Raw genomic sequence first — 24,147 nt, 5'->3', positions numbered from 1 at the left:
CGATTAAACATGGCTGGCACGATCACTTCTAGAATTTCTTTTTTTTTTTCCCCACGTAACGACGCCAGTCACGTACATTTAATCAAAGTTGATCGTTGCATCCTCGACGTTTTCTTGGATCTTGTGTGTGCACGTGTGTGAGATGTCCACTTCTCCTGTCAGTGCCGTGGGCCTCGTTGGTTGAACGCCCATACGTGGCCCGGCACGACTTTCTCTGTTCCAGCCTGGAGTTTTCCCGGTGGGATGAGGCCAAATTTCGCACGATTCCGATCCCCCGCCGGATCCCCTCCACCGAAGCCCATCACGCGCGGCCGCCACGTCCCTGGTCCTGGACTCGTGCGGGGCGGAAATGCTACTGGGTGATGAGCACATTCTACACTATTACATGTTGGTAAAGACGATAAAGTCGGGCGGCGACTGTGTAAGCCTCTGAATAATCCCACCCTGCTTAGCTTGGGAGGAGAAAGCCACCTTAAGGGAGAGCCACCCTTCCCCTATTGGACTAGTTTTTTAGAGAGATTGGGTCTCTCCGCGAGTGGATGTGCCAAAAAAAACTGTTGGGGTTCGGGTAACCTTAATTTGTTGGGTCTCGGCCAACCCCACTTGGGCCGGATTGTGCCAAAAAAAGAAACCAGGTCATTTTTTGGCACCGCATTACTTTCCTATTTTAATAAATTTATGCACCTAAAGTTTATACACCTCAATTTTTTGGCACCGCATTACTTTCCTATTTTAATAAACTTATGCACCTAAAGTTTATACATCTCAAGTTTACACATCTAAAGTTTAGAGACCAAAAGTTTATAAGTCAAAAGTTTATATATTCGATTTAACTTTGAATTTGAATTCAAATATTTTTTTATATATAGTATTTCTATACATCTAAAGTTTATAGACCTAAAGTTTATATATCCGATTTAAATTTGAATTTGAATTATATCCGATTCAAATTTGAATTTGAATTCAAATATTTTTCATATATAGTATTTCTATACATCTAAAGTTTATACACCTAAAGTTTATATACCCAATTCAAATTTGAATTTGAATTATATCTGATTCAAATTTGAATTTGAATTCAAATATTTTCTATATATAGTATTTCTATACATCTAAAGTTTATACACCTAAAGTTTATAGACCCAAAGTTTATAAGTCAAAAGTTTACATACCCCATTCAAATTTGAATTTGAATTCAAATTTTTTATACATAAATCTAACTTTTTGTTTTTTTAAATTTTTTTACTGTAATAGGAAAAGAAGGGGAGGAGAAAGGGGAGAAGGGAGCAAGGGGCGGGACCGATCACTTGCCCTGGCGATCGATCGCCCATTAGACCCCCCGTGCGGGGTATGTATATTCGCGGATTCGGGACTTTTCCACTTTTGATACATTGCACATGTGCGAGTTGACGCACGTCTCCGTACGTCGCGCTCCCGGCCGCAGGCCGGATTTGCTCACGCGCGCGACGTCACGTCCCCCACCGCGACCGACCGTGACATCGCACGCACCCAGCAGCAGCGATGAGCCGATGAGGACGACGAGACGAGTTGATGGGTGCTACGTGTTCTCAGGTACCCTCTCTCTCATCTACTCTAGTCATCTTCTCCCTTGTGGTTAGAGCCGCATGACCAGACTGGGACTTGTTCGGATAAGTCGGTCACGACTCACGAGTGCGGCGGCCGGCTAAGCCAGCTAATCATCGGCTGTTCGATGCGGTGGATAATAACTGTTCCTTGCACTTTGGGTTGGCTTTGCACGAGATGGAGATCGATTCTTTAGTTTTGTGAACTCCAAGTGATGGAGATCTACTAGACGAATTAACCAGTAATCACGTTAGTACATGAGAGAGCTGTTGATGGTGATGATGCTCTGGACCTCTGGTATCCGGGATTTTGCAGCTGCCAATGGATCCCAGCTGGATGTGGGCCGAGACATGGACCCAAAAAGAAACACGTGGACGTCAGCACTGCCGTCATGCCGTGCCCATGTCGTCTATGTAAGCAAGCCCAGGAGACGGACTTATTCTTCTGTTTTGAACGGAACGGAGACGGACTTCTGAAATCAACGGGTGAAGTTTTCTTTCTTCGCCATGAAGTCTCTCGGTTTCTCTCTCTCTCTCTCTCAAGGTATAAGCCTCCGCTCCAAGAAAGGCCAAGTGGTGGAGGCCCCCACCGTTGGATTGTGACGCCGACGCGATCCAGTACATCGTAAATGGTATGATGGCAAAACAACGAAATGATGGCAGGCAGAGACAATAGTGTTCAGTCCTCCCTGTTCATTGTATCCAACCCTGAATGCATTCATTTACCACGCGGGAAAAAATAGCATTCCTCCTTAAGAAATGGACATGTACTAGAACAAGACCCACAGGAGGAAGAGCTCTGCTTTTTTTTGTTGGACCAAAAGGTTACTGAAAGCAGTGATCTCAAGCATCTCAACTGCTCAACTATTCCCCTCGAGATTGGCCAATATCATAAAAAAGATAAGAAAAAAATGATCAACGTGCTCCGGAGTGCGGAGTGGGACGAGTGCCAAAGCGCCTCACGCCACGAAAAAAAAAGCAGAGGCCTCCGGCGCCGCAGCCCGCAGGGATGGATGAAACGAATCGTGACGATTTGTTAATCGTTACAGTCCGTACCGGGTTTGGCCGGTGGGGCCCGAGCAAAAGCACCGCCACTTTCTTGGGCTTTTTTTTTTTTCTTTTTATCGGGTAGTTTTACTTTTACTGTACAACTCCTTGCGGGAGTATATGGTTAGTCAGATACAGCTTGCGGGAGAAGGCATTTGATACTACGCTGTCTGAATTCCTAATTGAGCATATAGATGCGCTGGCGCTATGCAGTGACGTCATCTGTATCGTTGGGGAAGGATTCAGATTCGAATGTGGCAGACGAGAAAGCCTGAAACAAGAGTCGAATGTGGCATGTACAACCAATAAAGTGATAAGCAGAGAACTACACCGAAAGTCTGAAACAAGAAATTTGCAGACGCAAATCAGAAATTTAATCACCCCCAAATTACAGTACAATGCTCAGGATATACCGAGATCAGGGACACCTGTAGCATTTCTGATCGGTTCCGCAATTTACAGACTCCATCCATGAAACATATACACAGTACGCTCGCCAAAAAGGCACGGAAATTCAGACATTCAACTCCACGCACGCACACACCGACCTACCTGGCGGCAAGCGGCCACCGCCGCTGCACCGTCCTCAAACCCCCCCAATCCCAATCTTGAATTCTTTATCCTTTCAGCAATAGCAGATTCCGGTTCGGGAACCGGCGACGCGGCACGCGCGCGTGTTCCCGTTCGGAATCGTCGGTAATGACGCCAATTCCTGATTCTTCAGCATTTCAGATGCTCTCCCCCCTCCGTCTCCTCCCCACGGACTCGATCAACCACGGGGAACCACGCGGCGGCCGCCGCCGCCGCCGCCGCCGCTGTTGCCTTCTTTGAGCTTCTGGCTGGCCTCCTTCTCCCCGGGGAAGATGCACCGGAACAGGCTGGCGAAGATGCCGGCCTTGACCTGGCCCCGGCGCGGCAGTGGCCGCCTCGTGTCTTGCTGCCGCTCCATTGTCGCTGTCGCCGCCGCCGCCGCCGCTGGTGGTGGCTGCCGCCTCTTGCTCAGGGCTGCGTCTGATGGAGGATGGTTGCAGGGGAGGGAAGAAGAAGAAGCAGAAGCAAGCGGCGATGTGTGTGTGATTTGAGTAGTGTGGCGGTTGCAGACTGAGTCTTGGCCTTTTTATAGAGGCTTGGGTAGTGTGGGAGGCAAGCTTCCTTGGGAACCAAGGCGCCTAGCTTTCGGGTGAATTTTGAAGAGTTTGAACTCTTCTCGACTCTTTTCGTGTTAGTTTTACACCTTTCAGAGGGGGGCGGATTCTGATAACCTAAGGGGACATCCACCCACAGCCATCTGCGTCCAAGCCCATCAAGATTCGTTCCCCTTTCAGAGCCAGTCTTTCTAGAATTCCAGCGGTCAACTTACAAAATTTATAGGACTACGAGGAGCAAATCTGAAACTAAAAAAATGTACACCTAGGTAAAGGATTTGTATGTGGTGTCTCCCAGGTTTATGACATCATCTGGCATGCTTCCTGGACACGCTACCTTCAAATGACATTCGATGAACACTAGCCCAGTTTAATAGAACACTCGTATTGCTCACCAGCAAGCAGGTTTTGTTAGCAATATTCATCTTAAAAAACGGTGTCCCTGGGTTGGCTTGTTTGTACAAGGGATCACTGTCTGAATATTGCCTGGGTTGTGGCACTAACTGGCCAGGTTCTGACTTCAGGGTTCAACATTCCAGCTGGATTGCAATTTTAAAGTACATCATTGTCTGGAATTCTGGATTGAATTCATGCCCGTGGGAGAAGAAAATAGAGATTACTAATTGAAATCGAGTTTCTGTATCAGCATTCAAATTATTTCTGGAGAGGCTCTCCGTTAGGCACGGCCGCACGGGCATCGCATTTGCGCAGACACAATTACAAAGAGCACTATAAAAGAAGAAGAATCTGAAGACAATACTGTACAATAATGACAATCAGAGAATTAAAATACAGCAGATCATGGACAAGAGATGCTACAAGAAAGCTATTTTAGATGTCCAGATGTGGCAGTTGACTTGAATTCCACACTGACCTCGTGACCAATCCAGCCTGTTCTGTTCACATCGGGAGAAAAAGTCTTCGCATTCGATATATATGGACAAATTTCTGTTCAGAACTGTCGGGAATCGAAGGCAATGTCAGGCTAGAAAAAGTAATTGATAAAACCAGCAGTAAAAAGGTTACTGCAGTAATCATGATAGTAACTAAATCATGCAATGTACAGGCTTTTGCTGAAAATGTAAACAATGAATTCGCTGGACAAAATATTCTCCGAAGGTTCAGTACAGACAACACAAAATCCATCGAGAGCCCCTGAACAATGAATTCACTGGACAAACAGTGCCACAACCTATAAAACTTGGGCATTGTTCAATTATAAAAAAAGAAAAAAAATCCTTTTTATTATACACAAAGATGACAAATCCATCGTCGGACTTAATCCCGGATGCTGAATATAAAGATGTCACGACCAAGTCTTCAAGATTACATGTGATGCCCTGACCATGTTTATTCAGATTCGCATTCCATCGAATCGTTTAACTATAAGATATTGACAGACTCTTTTCTATGCCTCCAATATAAGCGACAGACGCTAATTATTCAGTGGACGGGAAGGTTAATTAAATAGCTTTACATCTAAGCAAGATTCCTGTTTATCTAGGAATTACTATTATACGAAGCTAATGAACTGGCTTTTTTGACTTCAAATTGGCTGTAATGAAAAACGTGCTTCTTATGGGCTGAATCAGTATGTATTACATACAGCACTAGACATTTTGCACATGCCCACTTGCCCAAGCAACCCCAACAATAAATACTACACACCATTGATTCATACAACATTTTTACAACTACTTACTATCCAACGATCACACAGTAACTGAGATTTTTTCTGATACTAACACACATCAGTAGCGTGGCTTATATATTCTAACTGAATACTGATCAACATAATATTCTACTTAGTCCCTCCCCATAATTCTGGGCTGTGATAAAATTCTAGTGAGGAGTTCCTTAACAAAAAGATTTTCTAGAGAGGAGCCAATTGAAACACAAAGTGAAGAAAACCAACAAAGAGAAGTGAAGGATGCACTATCATGGTCCATCTGCATGCAATTAAAGCAACAGGCCAATAGAAACGCTATAGTTGTCTAATACTAGTACAAACAAATGTACAGTACAAACATGCAAGTAGAATGTTTCTCTTACAGTTCAACTCATGCCTGTCACTTCTTCAGTTACTTGGGTGGAACAACTATTGTATAGATTAGCAATGTCGAGACGATGACAATCGCCATTACCAAGGTAAATTTCGGACTTGTCCACAACATTAGGTTAGACCTCTCAGTTCTTCTGATTGGATCAACCTCTTCTGATAATGGATACTCGCTGCGTCGTGGGTTCCAGCTCACATACTTGTTTGGTGAGAACTCCGAAAATAGGGTCTTCTTCCCTTTCTTCTTAAATGTAGACCAAGCTTTGTCCCAGTCAGTGGATGATGTGTCACCTGACAAGTCAGAACATGCTTAGCACATACCAATATAAACTACACATAGTTTCTAGAATAAATCTTACCTACAAATTGACAAGCAAAATTGTACACTAGTTCCTGTTAACTGCATAATAGTTGTACTTCAATACAAACCATACATAGTTAAGAAATAGAACAAAGCAAAAAGATAGCACAACAATACAGGATCCCAAGATAAATCCACATGGTTCTTCATGAAAGCCCTTGTTCAAGTGACTTTGTTGCTTTGGAGTCTATATGGTGTCTTAGACACAAAGTTCTGCTAGATAACATTGACTATTTCTTTTAGAAATGGATAGGATACCATTGACTATTGAGAGAACTAAACACTTGAACAAGTCTTGAAAACAAAGTTTTCATTTTGAAGACTATCATTGGTCTTTACTGGAACAAAGCTCTTATCCTCTTTCAGTGCCCCTTCAGCCAAAGATGCAGCGTGTTGGACTACCATAATAATGTTAGAGTATATTGGGGTAATAAAAAATACAGTTGTTTTACTGTAAGCAATTCAAAGGTCTGATGTGCAAAATGTTCCATGGGAATACTTGGGAGGCTCGGCAGTTTGGATTTGTTCTAATCAGCGAACCGTAGTTTTCATAATATGGTTGCCTTGCTTTTAGGACTAACACAAAGGAACTTTACAGGGCCAACAGGATGAAACGTGCTCTAACCGACCCTCTAGTTTAATTAGTGTTCCTTTCCTTTTGTTTATCCTGGAGTTTTAATTTATTAAAACATATTTATATACAATTTGATCAATAGAAATGGATGATCTCTTAACGTGCACGGCGCCCTTTGAAAACAAATGGTTGTGTGAAAACAGTGGCCTACCATCAAATTATAACATTCTTTCTCTTTTGACACTACTATTGAAGTCACATAGCCATTTTTTTTTCACAGGATCGGCTTAAGCAATAGGATATTATCATTATCTATGATAGGATTTGCTCTTCCAATCTACCTGCTAGAAAGAAATGTACAACACATTACCCAATATCCACTAAGTCAGATGGATAGACAAATACGGCAATACCCAATATTTACTAGTTAATTATGAATAAACATCGATCTATATGTGGATTAAGGGCAGAAAGGATAGCTCAAACTCAAATGTAAAATTCCTGATTGCAGAAACACCTAGTTACAAATAAATTACACTTTACTACAGCTAGCCAACAGCTCAGATTCTACCTCAGCCTTCCTCCAGGCAATTATGGAACGAAATCAAACATTGAAAGGAATTGAGCCAGTTTGGTTTGCTGCTTGCGCGTGTACTCTATGGAAAGCACGCAACAACCGGGTGTTCGAAAGACAGTTTGACAGTCTACAATGCATTATTCAACAGGTCTCAGACACCATACAGCTCTGGAGCCTAAGGACCAATGAAACAAATAAACAAAAAATTCAATCCTGGTGCTCAAGGCTTTCCTAGAAGAAAGCTTCATGTACATATATGTGTAAATTCTCCCTTTTTCTGTTTTGGTTTGTTCTCCCCTCTCCCATTTCTTTTTGTTTTTTCCCTCTCTGATAATTCCCACACCTAATATGTAATCTGTAAACCTCATTTCTATTAATGAAATGACTATAAGGTAGAGCACTTCCGTAAAAAAAAACAAATAAATTACACATGCAGGGATTTGGCAATCAAATGTGTCAAGCACAGTCAAAACAAAGTTGCCGCACACCAAATAGCAATGATGCAGCAGCAACTGACTACTATCAGATCAGACCAAGTCGGGATATAAGTACAGGATCGCACATTGTCTCACTCAATTTTCACAAGGAGGTTGAATGCAGAGGTGATCAGACCTCTGTAAAAGCACGGCATTTCCCTTTTCCCACCCATATGATAGACAACTCATAATTCATGATCGGCATAGTTTTCGTCATGCATTTTTCTTTATTCAAAACCCAGCTGTGACCTGTGAGCGTACTGTGCACATAGGAATTAGAGCGATCACTAGCGCTCGAAGCCTCGAAGTCAACATAAAGCAGTGAACTATACATCCAGCTCAAGTCTCAGCAAATCAAATGAATCGGGTGCTTGGATTACCCGGCTTGAGTGATCCACTACGCAGATCATATCTGAACGAGTAAAAACAGACAATTGTAATCTGATGTGAAGCCGAGCTAACACTACGGTATTCCTAAACACAAGCGCACAGAACCACCGCTAAGGGCTAATCGCAGCTTTACTCTAGTAAGTAGGCTACTCCACATCGGCATTTCAACAAACACCAAGCAATTCAACGTAAACCACCATGGACTCGCTTTAATACCTTTGTCGCTGCCGCCGCCTTTCTCCGGGGATCCTCGCGAGCAGCGAGGGGCGAGCGCGAGCAGGGGCCGCCGCGCCAAGAATCTCCCGGAGCCCAGCAGAGTATCCATGCCTGAATGCCTCGTCCCGTTCAAGCTCCCCTTTTTTTATCCCCGGTTGCGTGGGGAAGAGAGGAGAGGGGAGGGGAGGGGTAGTGGCTGGGGAGAGGCAGAGGCGTGCGGTCTCTGAGGGAGAGCGACTCGCCGGGAAGGCTTCGCGATGCAAAAATCGCCTCCCGTTGCGTGGACGCAGAGGAGAGGAGAGGACGAAGGCGACCGCGGCGCTGGACTGTGTGTGTGTGGCTCTCGATTTTGGGTGGAGCCGTCACGCCTTCGGTTATTGTGGATGGGCCGCCCGGTTGGGCCACTGATCCAGTCCGCATCGACCACCGCCGCGCCGGACTCCGGTAGACGGCCGTACGCCCGCACCGCACCGCACCACGACGTGACACTGCCTGTCCAATTGTTTACGAACACGGCTGCACCAGTGTGCACCTGCACCGAAGAGTGAAAACGGTCGACCGAGCACCGTTTTGATACAAGTGTATTGGCTTTCTATAGGTTTTGTTTTTTAATTTATTTCTGCATCATATGAATAATAATACCGAATATAGTAGTAAACTATAAAATATGATTAATTACTGATCGATCAGACGTCATTTCCGAAGATATGTTACATATTCCGACCGTTTTCAACCCCACCTGTACCCACCGTCGGATTCCTATCCGAACGAAAAAATATCCGGAAAAAAGGACGCGCCTCCGCGAGTCCTACACTTGCAAGTCGTATCCGCGCCACTCAAACGGTCTCCTCCATCTCCAATCCCACTCGCGCGGCCATGGCGTTGGCCATGACCTCCACCTCGCCGCAGCCACCGCCTCCCTCCCCACGCCGGCGGTGGCGGCGGCGGCCGCTCCTGCGACCGGGGGTATCCAGTCCGCCCTCCAGGTGCAGACCCAGCCCGAGCCCCAAAGCCAAGGCCGCCCTCCCGCTCCTCTCCGACGTGGGGCGCGATCCCACCGCCATCAAGTACTACTCCCGCGTCGCATCCAACCTCGTGGGCGCGGGGCGGCTCCGGGAGTTCCTCCTCGCCGCCGAGGGCCTCCGCGCGGCCTCCGGGGACGCTGGATTCGAGGGGCGCATCAGCCGGCGCCTCCTCTCGCGCGGCGTCGCCGCGGCGCTCCGCGACCAGGGGCTTCCCCACGTGCTCGAGTTCCTCCGCGACGCCGGCCGCGTCGGGATCCGCGCCGCCGTGATGCTCGACGCTGACGCCTACGACACCGTCGCGGCCGCCTGCCGGCTACTGCTGGCTGAGCGCAGCATGACGGAGTTCGTCGAGGCCGTGGAGGCGCTAGCTCGTAATGTCGTCGCACCCAACCTCCATTCGTTCATGTTTCAGTTAATTGATGTGCCTAGCTTGGACTGGTGCTCCATTAATCGCGATTTAGTTCTCCATTGTACTACTCACCAATACCAATAACTTATCTACCCTCATCAGTGTTTAGAAATTGTAAGTGTGTTTGGGCGCTATAAACTCCAGTTAGTATATTTAGTTCTAGATGCATTGATCCATATTCCAACCTACTGTTAATTTGTTAGCTAATGCACTGTAGTATGATGTACTCCTATATCTATGTAAATCTAAGTACTTAGGTAGTTAGGTTGTGGTTGTGGACTTGTGGTCCAAATGTAAACATCACACTCCACAGTTCATTTATCTATTTGATTTGATTGGTTTTGTTTTATTTTAGTTGTACCATTAGCTAAGTTGCTGCATTAGGTCCTGTGCAGTGACTTATGGTTGATCAGCTAATTATAACATACTCATGTGCTCTCATTAAGTAACTTTTTGTTCATGATGTTTACCCACTGCAATACACAGTGTTTTTTTTTTTGTTTCTACCACTGCAATGCAAATGACTTTACTTACTAGGAGAATATAACTGTTAGACTAGTATAAGTCTTACTGTGTTTCCCTTTGTTGATGAATCCCATGCACTATACATTTCCCATCAGTGTCATTTGTAGTATGATATAGTACTAGTTACCATTCACTGTTTCTTCAGTTCTAATGATTCTATTTTTTATGTATATGATTAAGTATAGTGTTGATATACCTTTCTCTGTTTTTAATTGCTCCGTGGACTTGTAATGAACTTAGTAGTAGCGTAACCTCTCTGGTATGCATGAGTATAAACATTCTGTGACCCTTAATTCTTGACGTTGGTTGCTTTGTGCATTGTCGTTGTGTATCCGATAATGCTACCATGTGAGTATGATTAGTTACTGGTGGAGTGCTCTTACTTACATGTTATCAACACACAGTATTTTTTTTATCTTGTTTTCTGTATAGCTTGCTTGCTAGTAATTCATACTCAACACTATTCATGTTAAATTTGTTTGTGGATTCCTCCTACATCAAGTTTAGGACGTTAATGTGCTGTAGTAGTTATTTTGGTTTGAACCTGAAAAATACCATTTTTAAGGTTTTCTTTTGTTCTTTGATTTGCTCAGAGTGTGGATTCTTTGTTCAAGGCATTGTGGATCCGATGGATGTATTGAAAATATTTGTCAAGAAGCGTGACCCAAATATGGCAATAAGGTGAGCCTGCCTGCTACATACCTCTTCATCACGTGTTGACTTTTAGTGATTTAACCAAATAATGATCACATCAAGGTTGTTTCTAATATCTGGGACACTTTCCCCTGAAGAGTTCTTTTAAAATCTATGCAAACCATTAATATTATCTGATGATTTCATCCTTGAAATTCTTGGGACAAGTTATAACTTTTCTCTTGGCTATACTGCTACCTGCTGATGCATATATTTTGGACATAGGTATGCACGTATATTTCCTCAATCCCAACTTTTGCTGTGCAATACAATGGAAGCTTTTGGGAAAAGAAAGGAGTTAAAGCATGCTCTAACAGTCTTTGGAGCACTCAAGGATCAGTTTGGAGGTATCAATATGTTTGCATGCCGAAGTATCATCGACATATGTGGTCATTGTGGTTCTTCTGTGCAGGCTCGAATTATATTTGAGGTATAGATATTCTTTGAGATCACACTTTATGTTTCTACTTTCATAAGTAAGAGTGAAAAAGTGGAAGATCTATGAGGAAACATTTTACACCACCGTAAATAACATCCAGGTGAAAGCATTTCAAACCACCATGAATCACAGTTGCTTTTAGTCCCATTGTGATTTATCAATCTGGAAACTCCTTTTGTAAATCAATTAGATAATCTCTATTTTAAGGATGTTAGTGAGTGATTAGTACACCATCTGTGCTCCCAAAATCTTGGGCCTGTTAAACAAGGGGGTACAGCAGCTGCTGGCTGGCTGGCTGCAGCTGCCTTGTGCCTATGGCACTGTTCGTGCTGGCTGTGGCGCAGCCGCAGTCCAGGCGTCCGAACAGGCCCCTTGTTGGTGGGCAATCATCAGATATTCCTTAGAGGTGGTAGACAAGTCAGACATGGCTTCTATGTATTTCTTTTCTTGCCTTTTCCTTTTGGCTCTTACATCTAATTGTGAATTACAACCAAAAGGAGAAATTACAAAAAATAGGGAAAAGGAATATCTAACTACCTAACAGGGCTATATCCAATAAAATAGAGAGATTACTGTTTCACCAATTATTTGTAGACTAATGCTACACTAATTCAGGTAGGGAGGTTCAGCCTTCTCTCATGTCTGTGACTTCTGTGCAGGGGCTTCTTGCTGATAAGATTACTCCAAATGTCTATGTCTTCAACAGCCTTATGAATGTGAATGCCCATAGCTTCAGCTACAACTTTTCAGTCTACAAGCACATGCAAGTAATGCATTTTCTACCTTCTTCTCATTGTCCATAGGTAGGCCATTTTAGCTTTAAGCGATTACATGTTGCATTGCAATAATCATTCCTTTTCTACTACACATCCATTTTCCAACTCATGTTCTTCCTTGTTGTTATCTGTCCATGTGTGTTCTGCATTTGATCGTGCATTCATATTTTATCTTCATTTATAATGGGATAACTTGGGTTACAGTGCAGCGACCTTATGCTCCTGTTTACTCCATTTATGCAGAATCTTGGCGTCCCTCCTGATTTGACATCATATAACATTCTTCTGAAGACATGCTGCAACGCTAAGGAGTATAAGTTGGCTCAAGAAATTTACGAGGAAATTAAGAAAAAGGAACAGAACGGTCTTTTAAAGTTAGATGTTTTTACATACAGTACAATGATGAAGGTATGGAGCTCCAGTTATTGTTTTCCATAAGTTTTGCTGCCTTTTTATGGTTTCCAGAATTCTTCTCTCTTTTAAATTCCAGGTGTTTGCAGATGCAAAAATGTGGAAGCTGGCTTCCGACATCAAACAGGATATGCAATCAGCTGGTGTTCGTCTTAACCTAGTCACATGGTCATCATTAATCAACGCCTATGCAAATTCTGGTTTAGTTGACCGTGCCATAGAGATACTTGAAGAAATGACAAGGGATGGTTGTCAACCTACTGCTCCATGCTTCAATATTATCCTTACTGGTTGTGTTAAGTCATGCCAGTATGATAGAGCTTTCCGCTTGTTCTATGACTGGAAAGAATATGGAGTCAAGATATCTCTATCCCCTGAACAGAAAGGATGTTTTGGTGACAACTTCTCATACTGTGAAGAACATACAAGTAACAGCAGTACTCTGTTAGTGGTTCCATTTAGACCAACAGTTACAACATATAATATTCTAATGAAGGCCTGTGGCACAAATGGAGAACGCGCAAAATCTGTAATGAATGAAATGAGGCGAAATGGCCTTTGCCCTGACCTTATTAGCTGGTCTATTCTGATGGATATTTATGGGTCATCTCAAAACAGGGATGGAGCTATTCAGGTAATTTCCAAAGGCCTAAGCTTGAAGTTGATATTTTGTGTGCATACTACATGATGATTTGGCATTTTCCCTGATATCTCTGGTTGCTGCAACTAAAATAGGGTCTCTTTTAATACCACATTGACCTTTTCCATTCTACAGAACTGATTATGCCTCTTGTAGATTGAAAATTAGTTAATTTTGTGGACAATGTGGAAGACCTTAAAGTATATTTTTACAGTTAAACACTAGTCTTCATTTTTTTTGGGTATGTTTGCAAATAATCCTATCTCCACCTATGGATCAAGTGCATGCTATTTACTGTACAGCTCATAATATTATGGTGCCTCCATCACTTCCTATCAGTCTAAAATTGAATTCCATAGCGCCGCATTTCAATGGTTGTCAAGTTTTATCCTACAATTACAATGTGCCCTCAAAGAACTCCAATGCAGCTAGATATGAATCATAAGAACTGGCTTAGCATTAAACCACTCTTTTATGTGGGTAATACAATGCGTCGCTTCCCTTAAAAAAATACGTTGCTTATTCCTTGCTTGCTAAACATGGACTATGATGATTTTACCTTTAAGTGTAGTAATATTTTGAACAATAATATTAACCTTCCTTTTTGTTTGGGCACAGGCACTCAGAAGAATGCAACGTGTTGGAATGAAACTTAATGTCACTGCATATACTGTTGCTATTAAGGTTGGTTGTTAATTAACATTAACATAGTTCACCGAATTAAGGTTAAAAATGTTGTAGTTTGATAAGTAAGTTTATGCTATATTTTTCTCTTACAGGCATGCGTTGAAAACAAAGACTTGAAGTTGGCATTGCACTTGTTTGAAGAAATGAAAGCACAGCAACTGAAACCCAATTTGGTAAGTCTTTTAAAATGTATGGTAAAGAAACTTTGATGTTTCTCTCTCCTTTTTTTCTCAAATGAGAAAAATGTCATGCTTCGTAATATTTAAAAATTATAGCGTTGACCCTGTTATGAATAGCACTTCTGTTCATTATATGGGCACTAGGCCCAAATATATACAGGTACAGGAGTGGGTAAATATGCACAAAAGCCCCTTACACAATGGGGAAATACAAGAATACATATACATCTAACACCCCCCTCAAACTCAGGGTGGATCAAGGACACTGAGTTTGGAGAGATAAAACCTATGCCGGGCTCCAGTCTGTGCCTTTGTAAATAAATCAGCCAACTGAATCTCTGAGGGCACATAACGAGGAGCAACAACACCATCCTGTACCTGCGCTCGTGTATAAAAGGTATCAACACCAACATGTTTACTAAGTTCATGCTTCACCGGATCACGAGCCATGCTGATAGCATCGGTACTATCAGACAAAAGAGGAGTCGGCATAGAAACAGAAACACCAAAATCCTCAAGCAACCACCGTAACCAAGTAACCTCCGCTATCACAAGAGCCATAGCATGCAACTCAGCCTCTGCACTCGAATGAGAAACTGTTGTTTGCTTCTTAGTTTTCCAAGAAATAAGAGAACCACCAAGAAAAACACAAAAGGCGGAAAGAGATCGACGATCAGAGGAATCACTGGCCCAGGTAGCATCACAATATGCCTGGAGTTGTAAAGAGCTAGAGCGTGGAAAGAACAAACGACGAGCTATAGTCCCACGAAGATAACGCAGAACACGAAGCACGCGAGTATAGTGAAGCTGTGTAGGAGCCGAAACAAATTTACTCAGGATATGCACAGAGTGGGAGATATCAGGACGAGTGACACCAAAATAAACAAGACTACTCACAATATGATGATAGTGAGTAGGATCAGAGAGAGGCTCATCATAGGTGGCACAAAGGTGAACATTAAGCTCCATGGGAGTCTCAACTGTGCGATGATCAGTGAGAGCAGCACGATCAAGAAGATCATGGATGTACTTTTCTTGGGACAGCTAGAAACCCTCAGGCGTAGAGAAAATCTCAATCCCAAGAAAGTAACGAAGAGGACCAAGATCAGACATCAGAAACTGCTCACCGAGACACGCCTTCACAAAGGCTATATACTCAGAATCTTCTCCCGTAATGATCATATCATCAACATAAAGAAGGAGAAGAGTCCGACCACGAGCGGAAGTGTGAACAAAAAGCGCGGGATCATGATTACTGGGAAAAACCAACAGCAGTGATCACAGAGGCAAAGCGCTGAAACCAAGCGCGGGGAGCTTGCTTAAGACCATAAAGTGAGCGACGAAGACAACAAACCATACCCTCAGGAATAGAATAACCAGGTGGAGGACGCATATACACCTCCTCATGCAACTCACCATTAAGAAAGGCATTCTTGACATCAAGATGAGAGATGGACCACTCACGGATAGAGGCCACAGCAAAGAGAGTGCGAACAGTAGTCATATGAGCAACATGCGCAAAGGTCTCGTCATAGTCACGACCATGCTCTTGCTGAAAACCACGAGCAACCAGACGGGCCTTATAACGCTCAAGAGAACCATCAGATTGAGTCTTAACCTTATAGACCCATTTACAAGTAATAGGACAAACATGCGCAGGAAGAGGAACAAGATCCCACATGCTAGTGCGCTCAAGAGCAGCAATCTCCTCAGCCATAGCAAGCTGCGACTCCTGATGAAGAATAGCATCACGATAAGAGGTAGGTTCTGAAAGAGCCGTGGTAGAATAGGCAGAAGGAGAATAAAAATCAGGACGCTGACGAGTAGTACGATCACAACGTCTGAGAAATGATCCAGCGAAGAATCCTCAGAGGAAGATACGTCAAGCGGAGAAGATGGCACATTTGGAGAGACAGGCTCATCAGGAGAGGAAGGCGCATCAGGAGTGGAAGGCTGAACACGTTGACCGTAAAATAGTCATACTGGTGGCTTCTCAAAATAGTCAGGTGCCAAAGAAGGACATGTAGAAGACTCACGAGGAGAAGGCACCAGAGAAGAGGGCACTAGATGAGAAGGTTATGGCGCCTGGGAAGAAGGCACCACATCAGAAGGTGCCGACGGAGGAGGTACCGGGCGTGTACTGGCAATAGAGGCATCAGGTAAAAACAAGAAGGAGAGTGGGTCAACTAAAGATGCAGAAGTGGTGTCTGAAGAAGGACAAGGATAATAAGGACGAGATTCGTCAAAAACAACATCCCGAGAAATCCGCATCCGACAACCAACAGGATCCTAGCAACGATTTCCCTTATGCTTAGCACTATATCCTAGAAAAAAACACTCAACAGACTGAGCGGTCAACTTGGTGCGCTCACGAGGTGCAAGAAGCACATAGCACACATAGCCAAAAAGACGAAGGCCGAAATAATCAGGCAATTTGCTACATAGATGCTCATAAGGAATCCCTCCATGAAGAGCTGATGAAGGCTGAATATTAACCAAATAGTTGGCAGTAAAGACAGCCTCAGCCCAAAAATGAGGAGGAACACAAGAACCGAGCAAAAGAGCACGAGCAGTCTCAAGAAGATGACGATGCTTGCGCTCAACAACGCCATTCTGAGCATGAGCACCAGGACAAGAAAACTGAGCAAGAGTGCCATACTCATAGAGAACATGCCATAGAGCTCCCGAAAGATATTCTCCTGCGGAGTCAGCACGAAAGACATGGATAGATGTGTCAAAATGAGTGCGAATCATAGTAGTAAAAGTCTTATAGATGGATAAAACCTCACTACGATGTTTCATAAAGTAAATCCATGTGTGACGAGAAAAATCATCTATAAAAATTATATAATATCGATGCCCCCTGTAGAAACAAAGGGAGCAGGGCCCCATAGATCTGAATGAACAAGATCAAAAGGACACTGAGACAGACTCACTAGAATGATAGGGAAGTTGTATCTGCTTGCCTAACCGACATCCCTGGCACTGATGTAAAGACTCATGACCTGAAACATGCCCTAAAAGACCACGGCGAATCATAGTGGACAAGCGAGAGCCACAAATATGACCCAGACGATGATGCCACTGAACGAAGGACGAGGTGGACGATGCAGCAAAAACAGAGCCAACAAGACTGGCGGACGCAGTGGAAGGAAGATGAATCCAGTCAAGCTCGCAGAGACGCTGTGAATCACGGCGCCGAGGGCCAGTACCAACCAACTGACCCGTGCAACGATCCTGAATATAACAAAAATTAGGGTCAAGAATCACACGATAGTTACGATCAGCAAGTTGACCAGCGGACATATGCTGCATGGTCAGATCAGGCACACAAGAAACATCAGGAACAGAAAAAGAGTTTGATAAAAGAGTGCCCTACCCTACAACAGGAAGAGGAGATCCATCGGCGGTATGAACAAAACAGGAACGAGATGGAGAAACTGTTAGGCACCGGCCCTAGACGGCGCAGCGCATAGCTATGCTCGATGGGAAGACGAGGTCGCATGCCTCGCCGCCCCGGAGCCGTGGTTGCAAACGAACTGGAAATGGGATTACTTCTTGCTTACTTGATTCCTCAAACCGAATGGCATATGTTGCCTTACAATGAAAACCAAACAGTTACTAACAAGGGACTAACAAACTTAATCCTCTAACAAACTTAATCCGCTAATACTGAAACTAATCTTAACAAACTTGATCCATTCCCTCATGGCGCATACTCCGGCTGTTGCACACGGTTTCGACGTCGGTATGGAATGCCCCACATAACATCTCTCCCCTCCTCGACAAACAGCTCGTCCTCGAGCTGGAACACAGTATACTGAGTGCGGAAATCATCCAAATCCTCCCAAGACGTTGCAGACGCCGACAAACCATCCCAACGGACGAGCAGTTGACGCACACCACGAGCAACACGAGACTTGAGCACTTGGGCTGGCGCAGGCAACACTGCACCGTGCTGGGTCGAAGGTAGCGCTGGCGGCGTAGTCGGCGGCGAGCCCACGAACGGCTTGAGAAGGCCGACGTGGAACACATCATGCAAACGCGCCCCGGCTGGCAGAGCGAGGCGATATGCCACCTTGTTGATGATCTCCAGTCCATAGTAGCGTGGCCCGAGCTTGCCCTTCACCGGAGTTGCTAATGACGCCGGAACGCGATGACGGAGACGGAGCCAAACCCAGTCGCCCACCGCAAATTGCAGCTCCCGATGGTGGTGGTCGTAGAACCTCTTTGCATGTTGCTGAGCCTGCTCCAACCGGTAGCGAATGTTGTCGAGGAACGCTGTTAGAATTTCAATGGTTACTCTCATTGAGAAGAGGATGGCACTCGAGATGGGGCAATTTTCTGGTTTTCTTCATTCACAAAACACAAAAGCCATACCTTCCCGAGGGAGGTTGGATACATATATATATAGCCATAGCTGGCTGGATGGCTGCTAGCTAATTGCTGCCCACACTAGTCTAAAATTTGAACGCGATGCTGTCCTAGAGAGCATCCAAACTGAATAAAGCATAAAGGAGATGCTAGATGCTGTCCTAGGGATGCTAAAAGAAAAACCAAAAGATGCTAAAAGCAAAATTGAAAGGATGTTGTCCTAAAAGGGGAAAAACAACCTAAAAGCAAGAGAAGGACCACAAGGACCAAAGACCACAAGGCTTATTCCATCAAACGCGGCCCAGTCCTGCAGTGTGCGTGCCATGGCGACCACACGCAACTCCCCTTGTTCGTACTCCCGGAGTTGTGGCGGGTCACGGCCGCAGACCACGCGGAAAGGTGTCTCCCGCAGCGCCGAGTGGTAGGAATTATTGTACACATATTCCGTCCACGGAAGCCACTTAACCCATTGCCGAGGGCGATCGCCGACGAGGCAGCGGAGGTACATTGCAATCACCTTGTTGATGGCCTCCGACTGACCATCGGATTGGAGGTGAAACACCGATGACATGTGCAGCTTGATGCCGGTGGCTGTGAAGAGGGCTTTCCAGAACGCCGAGGTGAACACCGAGTCCCGGTCTGACACGATCGACGTCGGGATGCCGTGGAGACGTACAATGTCGGTGTAGAAGGCATGCGACAGCGTGATGAAGTGCGCATACTTGGAGAACCGGTCGACGACGGTGAGGATCATGGACTTGCCCTCGACGCGAGGGAAGCCCTCGATGAAATCCATGGACACATCGGACCACACGACCGACGGCACCGGCAGTGGCAGGAGTAAGCCCGCGGGGTGAAGATGCTCCGTCTTGTTTCGCTGGCACACGGCGCAGGCCTTGACAAATTCCTGCACCACACAGCGGTCATCCGGCGTATGGAACTCGCGGCGCAGGCGATGCATGTCTTCTGTATGCCTTCGTGCTTGTCGTCGTGCACCATTGACAGGACCGTCTGAAGAAGGGCGGATGCCGGGGGGATGTACAACCGCTGCTTGAACGTGACGATGCTGTCGATGAGCGCCCAAGGGGTCGTCTTGTCGCCGGAAAGGATCTGGTCACGGAGGGCGTCCAAGGCGGGATCCGTGGAGTTGGCTATGCGTAGCTCCCGCAACCAGTCGAACATCGGCGTGGTGATCGCACAGAGGGAAACCGCCGGCTCGTCGCGGCGAGAGAGCGCGTCGGCCACCGTGTTCTGCCGCCCGGGCTTGTAGACGACCTCGAAATCAAAGCCCAACAGCTTGCCGACCCAGTGATGCTACGGGAGCGTGGCGAGCCGCTGGTCCAGCAGATACTTTAGGCTGAAGTGATCGGTCTTGACGACAAAACGGCGACCCCAGAGGTACGGCCGCCAATGCCGGACGGCTTGGACCAATCCGATCAGCTCCCGCTCGTAGGCTGCCATGGTGTGGTGGCGTGGAGCGAATGCGCGGCTGAAGTAGGCGATGGGTCCCCCATGTTGATGCAGTACCTCAGCGTGCTGGTGGCACAACCGGTTTGCCTCGCCTTCTTGCCAAGGTAACCAGAGGCACCAATCGACTCTACATCCTCAGCGTGCTGGTGGCACAACCGGTTTGCCTCGCCGCTCGTCGGGATGACGAGGCATGGTAGTGGCACGAGCGCTTCGAGCACCTCCACTTCGAGGCCCTGAAGCGGCTCGGTGCCAAGGAGATGGTGCGAGGCCTGCCGTGCCTTGACCACGTGGAGCAGCTCTGCGACGTCAGCGTGTTAACGAAGCAGAGGCGGCTCCCCTTTCCCCAGCAGACGATCTTCCGAGCTAAGGAGCAGCTCGAGCTCGTGCACGGGGACTTGTGTGGCCCAGTGACACCGGCCACACCAGGAGGACGGCGTTACTTCCCGCTGCTCGTCGACGACCTCTCTCGCTACATGTGGGTGATGGTTCTCGGCAGCAAGAGAGAGGCTGCAGACGCCATCAGGCGCGGGCAGGTTGCTGCGGCCGCAAGTTGCGCGTGCTGCGCACCGACAACGGCGGCGAATTCGCGTCGTACTGCGTTGATGAGGGCATTCAGCGCCACTACTCCGCGCCGTACAGCCCGCAGCAGAACGGCGTCGTCGAGTAGTGCAACCAGACGGTTCTGGTGATGGCTCGGGCTCTCCTCAAGCAGAGGGGGATGCCGGCCGTCTTCTGGGGGGAGCCGGTGGTGGCGGCTGTCTACATCCTCAACCGCTCGCCTACCAAGGCCCTCGACGGTAGGACACCGTACGAGGCTTGGCATGGGCGCAAGCCGGCGGTCTCCCACCTGCGGGTCTTCGGCTGCCTCGCGTTCGCCAAGGGAGCTCGACCACATCGGCAAGCTCCACGACAGGAGCACCCTAGGGGTGTTCATCGGTTACGCGGAGGGCTTGAAGGCCTACCGCATTCTCGACCCGGAGACACAGCGTGTGCGCACGGCGCGCGACGTAGTGTTCGACGAAGGGCGAGGGTGGGCATGGGACAAGGCGGTGGACGACGGCTCGACTCCGACGTACGACGACTTCACTGTCGAGTACGTCCACTTCGAGGGAGCTGGGGGAGTAGGCAGCTCCTCTTCACCAAGCGTGCCTACCCCAGTCCCCGAGCCTACACCGACCCCGGCAGCGACACACTCTCGAGCTACGACTTCGGCTGCAACGAGTTCTTCACCGACACCACCACAGCCGGCGACCCCGCGCACTCCAGCACCAACAGCCACCCCTCCGGGCACGTCCACTCCGACACCAGCTCGTGTCGAGCACAGCCCGGTGGAGTTCGCTACTCCGCTCTCCCACGACGAGGAGCACATCGACGTGTACCACGACGGCGAGCTGCTGCGGTACCGTACGATGGAGGACCTTCTCGGCAACCAGCCAGTGCTGGGACTAGTGCCTCATGACCTGGAGGCGCAGTTGCTCCTTGCTGTGACGACGGTGAGCCTCGATCTTTCGCAGAGGCCGAGGGACACGCATCATGGCGTGCCGCAATGCAGTCGGAGATGGACGCGGTTGAGGAGAACCGCACCTGGGAGCTTGCTGACCTCCCTCGTGGTCACCGCGCGATCACCCTTAAGTGTGTGTTCAAGCTGAAGAGGGATGAAGCCGGAGCCATTGTCAAGCACAAGGCTAGCTGTTCCTCGACGACGCTCTTTTCGTCGTAGTATTTGTTACAAAACAATTTGCATGGATCGACATTTATCAAGTTATGTTATCATTGATTTTTTTCCTCCCATCTGTGCCTCAATGTGCCACACGACAACAATTGCGACGCCGATTTGCTTCAGAATCCTCTTCTGCTTCTGCTTATGCGCCGACTATCGCTTGAGCGACCAAACGGTGGCGGATGATATGACACATGGCATACTTGCCTTTAAAAAAAAAAAAAAACTCGACCTACAGGGGTAAGACAGCCCCCGGGCATTTTACACAGCGGCGCCGTGGCCCGTGTGAGGACGACTAACAACCTGGGTCAGGCCTTAGACCTATGCTTTGGCGTGGGACAGACGATGGGGTTTTTTTTAACCCCAGCCTAAATTCACTCCCACAGGAAGTCGAACCCAGGACCCGAGTAGTGCTACTAGAGCCACCTAACATACTTGCTTATTTTTTAATGGATATTTTATTGTTAGATGACATAACACTTCCGAAGTTTACTCGGGCAAGCAGTTTATTGAGTTCCAAGGTTTTCTTTTTCAGGTCACATACAAGACTCTTTTGACAGCACGCAATAAATATGGATCATTACAGGAAGTCCAGCAATGTTTGGCAATCTATCAAGAAATGAGAAAGGCTGGGTAATTCTGATTATAACATCTTTAAATTGTTTATTTGGCACTTCTTTAAGAACAACAAACCTCTTATTGCTTATTGGTTTGAGAAGACAGTGATTCATCAAAGATTCCATAAAAGGTTAACTTTGTACATAAGAAAAAAAAAACACTAGTTCGAGCATAGATGTTCTTTCGCTATAAATACATCCAAATGCAACTCTCATGCCTAGGTGTTGGATGCTCCTAATCCTATTGTTCCTTTGTAGAAAACATGTGACAACCTAATGGCTGATAGACTCGTACTATCACTACACAGGGTATATCTCTCTATGTTTTGTCCTCGTGTTAAATTTGCAGTTGACCCATGACAGGTATCAAGCAAATGACTATTACCTCAAGAATTTGATAGTGGAATGGTGTGAAGGAGTTTTGTCTAGCGGTAATGGAAATCGAGAATATTACCAATTGGATCAGAGGAAAGAATCATTCAAGCTCGTTCTTGAGAAAGTGACAACATTCTTGCAGAAAGATGTTGATCAAAACCAAACTGTCGATGTTCGTGGGCTTTCAAAGGTAATTTGACTATGGATATGATGTTTTTGTTTTTAGAGAACTCATAAAAAGATCTGCTTACCTTTGTACATTAGTTACAAGAGAATTTGCAATTTCCAACCCACAGACTTTACAAACTGTTGCTTATCTCATCTCACATGAGCATGATGGCTGATTTTTGCATGAGAACATCTCATTCCCAGCGACATGTTTTGACTCTTGAGTTCTACCACACCATCTCCATTACATGATACATCCTTACTCATGAACTCAACTATATGTTTCACAGGTTGAATCTCGCGTTGTAGTTCTCTCAGTTCTCCGGAAGATCAAAGAGAAGTATCTACTAGGTAATGTTCAGCTCTGTCAGTTTATGGGCATTACAACCAATATCTAATAGAATCCATTTAAACATTCCCTTACCTTGAATAGGACGAGCAGTTCAGGATGATGTAGTAATCATCACTGGTCATGGGAAGGCATCAAGCGCCAAGGCCGAGACTAGTGTTGTCGAGGTCGAGCATGCAATAGTTGCTGTTCTGACGGATGAGTTGGGTCTTGAGGTTTTAATTGGACCTGGAAGTCGCCCGGCTTCGTCCAAACCCACAGTTCCAGCTCGTTCTAGGAGTCATTTAGATCTAGCTTCTAAACATTTTTCCAGGAGACCGCAGGGGATGATAAAGATCCCGATCAACTCTCTGAATCATTGGTTGAAGAGGAAAGCTGTGAGGACTGTGCAGTGACAGTTCCTCAACCTTTTGCAGAGTCATCCTAAGATAAGGTAGTGTATACAGATATACAGGTTGGTTGGTGCTACTCAGTGACATCAACCCAACACGGTTTCACAAGAAGGAATTTGTGGACGGCCATCCAGATACGGTAAAACATCAGAATTAAAGTTATTAGGTTATTGCTGGAAACTTGCAATCCCCGCAATTCCATGGAAACTGAAAACATGCTGACCGAGTACAGTGAAATACTCCACTGTGTGGATTTTGAGCACCATTGCCTAATATAGATTTGTAACAAGTTTGTTCGCTCAAGATTTGAAACCTGATTGCAAAACAAATGTCCAAGATGCCCATGGCTGTATTGTTGTGCCTCTTAAAAACATGCCATGATGTGCTCAGTTACACATGTGAACAGCTCCAATTCTACATTGATCCAAACATGGAGTTGGCACATAAATGCTGGAATACATTGCTTTGAA

General features: G+C 46.0%; 2 protein-coding genes across 2 annotated transcripts; one reads left to right on the top strand and one right to left on the bottom strand.

Moving 5' to 3' along the window:
- Positions 1–5,695: 5,695 nt before the first annotated feature.
- LOC127769070 (uncharacterized) lies at positions 5,696–8,761 on the bottom strand. Its single transcript, XM_052294775.1, has 2 exons — positions 8,429–8,761; positions 5,696–6,125 (listed from the first exon to the last, which is right to left on the bottom strand). The coding sequence occupies exons 1-2, from the start codon at positions 8,535–8,537 to the stop codon at positions 5,857–5,859; spliced, it is 378 nt and encodes a 125-aa protein (XP_052150735.1). The 5' UTR covers positions 8,538–8,761; the 3' UTR covers positions 5,696–5,856.
- A 480-nt stretch (positions 8,762–9,241) lies between these two features.
- On the top strand, positions 9,242–24,147 carry LOC127767319 (pentatricopeptide repeat-containing protein At5g02830, chloroplastic). Its single transcript, XM_052292608.1, has 12 exons — positions 9,242–9,824; positions 10,981–11,068; positions 11,306–11,510; positions 12,179–12,286; positions 12,539–12,703; positions 12,786–13,340; positions 13,965–14,030; positions 14,126–14,206; positions 22,312–22,409; positions 22,757–22,958; positions 23,227–23,287; positions 23,370–24,147. Exons 1-12 carry the CDS (start codon positions 9,305–9,307, stop codon positions 23,678–23,680), a joined length of 2,460 nt encoding a protein of 819 aa, XP_052148568.1. The 5' UTR covers positions 9,242–9,304; the 3' UTR covers positions 23,681–24,147.

This window comes from Oryza glaberrima, chromosome 3 (genome assembly GCF_000147395.1).
Source record: "Oryza glaberrima chromosome 3, OglaRS2, whole genome shotgun sequence".
In the NCBI taxonomy this organism is placed as follows: Eukaryota; Viridiplantae; Streptophyta; class Magnoliopsida; order Poales; family Poaceae; genus Oryza; species Oryza glaberrima.
This window is presented reverse-complemented; position numbering and strand designations above follow the sequence as displayed.

What these genes read in the sequence shown, in the direction of transcription:
- LOC127769070 (XM_052294775.1), bottom strand. Translation starts at nt 8,537, where the DNA reads ATGGATACTCTGCTGGGCTCCGGGAGATTCTTGGCGCGGCGGCCCCTG. An exon ending in AGGCGGCGGCAGCGACAAAG is followed by an intron (nt 6,126 to 8,428) that starts GTATTAAAGCGA and finishes CTGACTTGTCAG; the next exon opens with GTGACACATCATCCACTGAC.
- LOC127767319 (XM_052292608.1), top strand. Translation starts at nt 9,305, where the DNA reads ATGGCGTTGGCCATGACCTCCACCTCGCCGCAGCCACCGCCTCCCTCC. An exon ending in GACCCAAATATGGCAATAAG is followed by an intron (nt 11,069 to 11,305) that starts GTGAGCCTGCCT and finishes TTTTGGACATAG; the next exon opens with GTATGCACGTATATTTCCTC. An exon ending in AGGCTCGAATTATATTTGAG is followed by an intron (nt 11,511 to 12,178) that starts GTATAGATATTC and finishes ACTTCTGTGCAG; the next exon opens with GGGCTTCTTGCTGATAAGAT.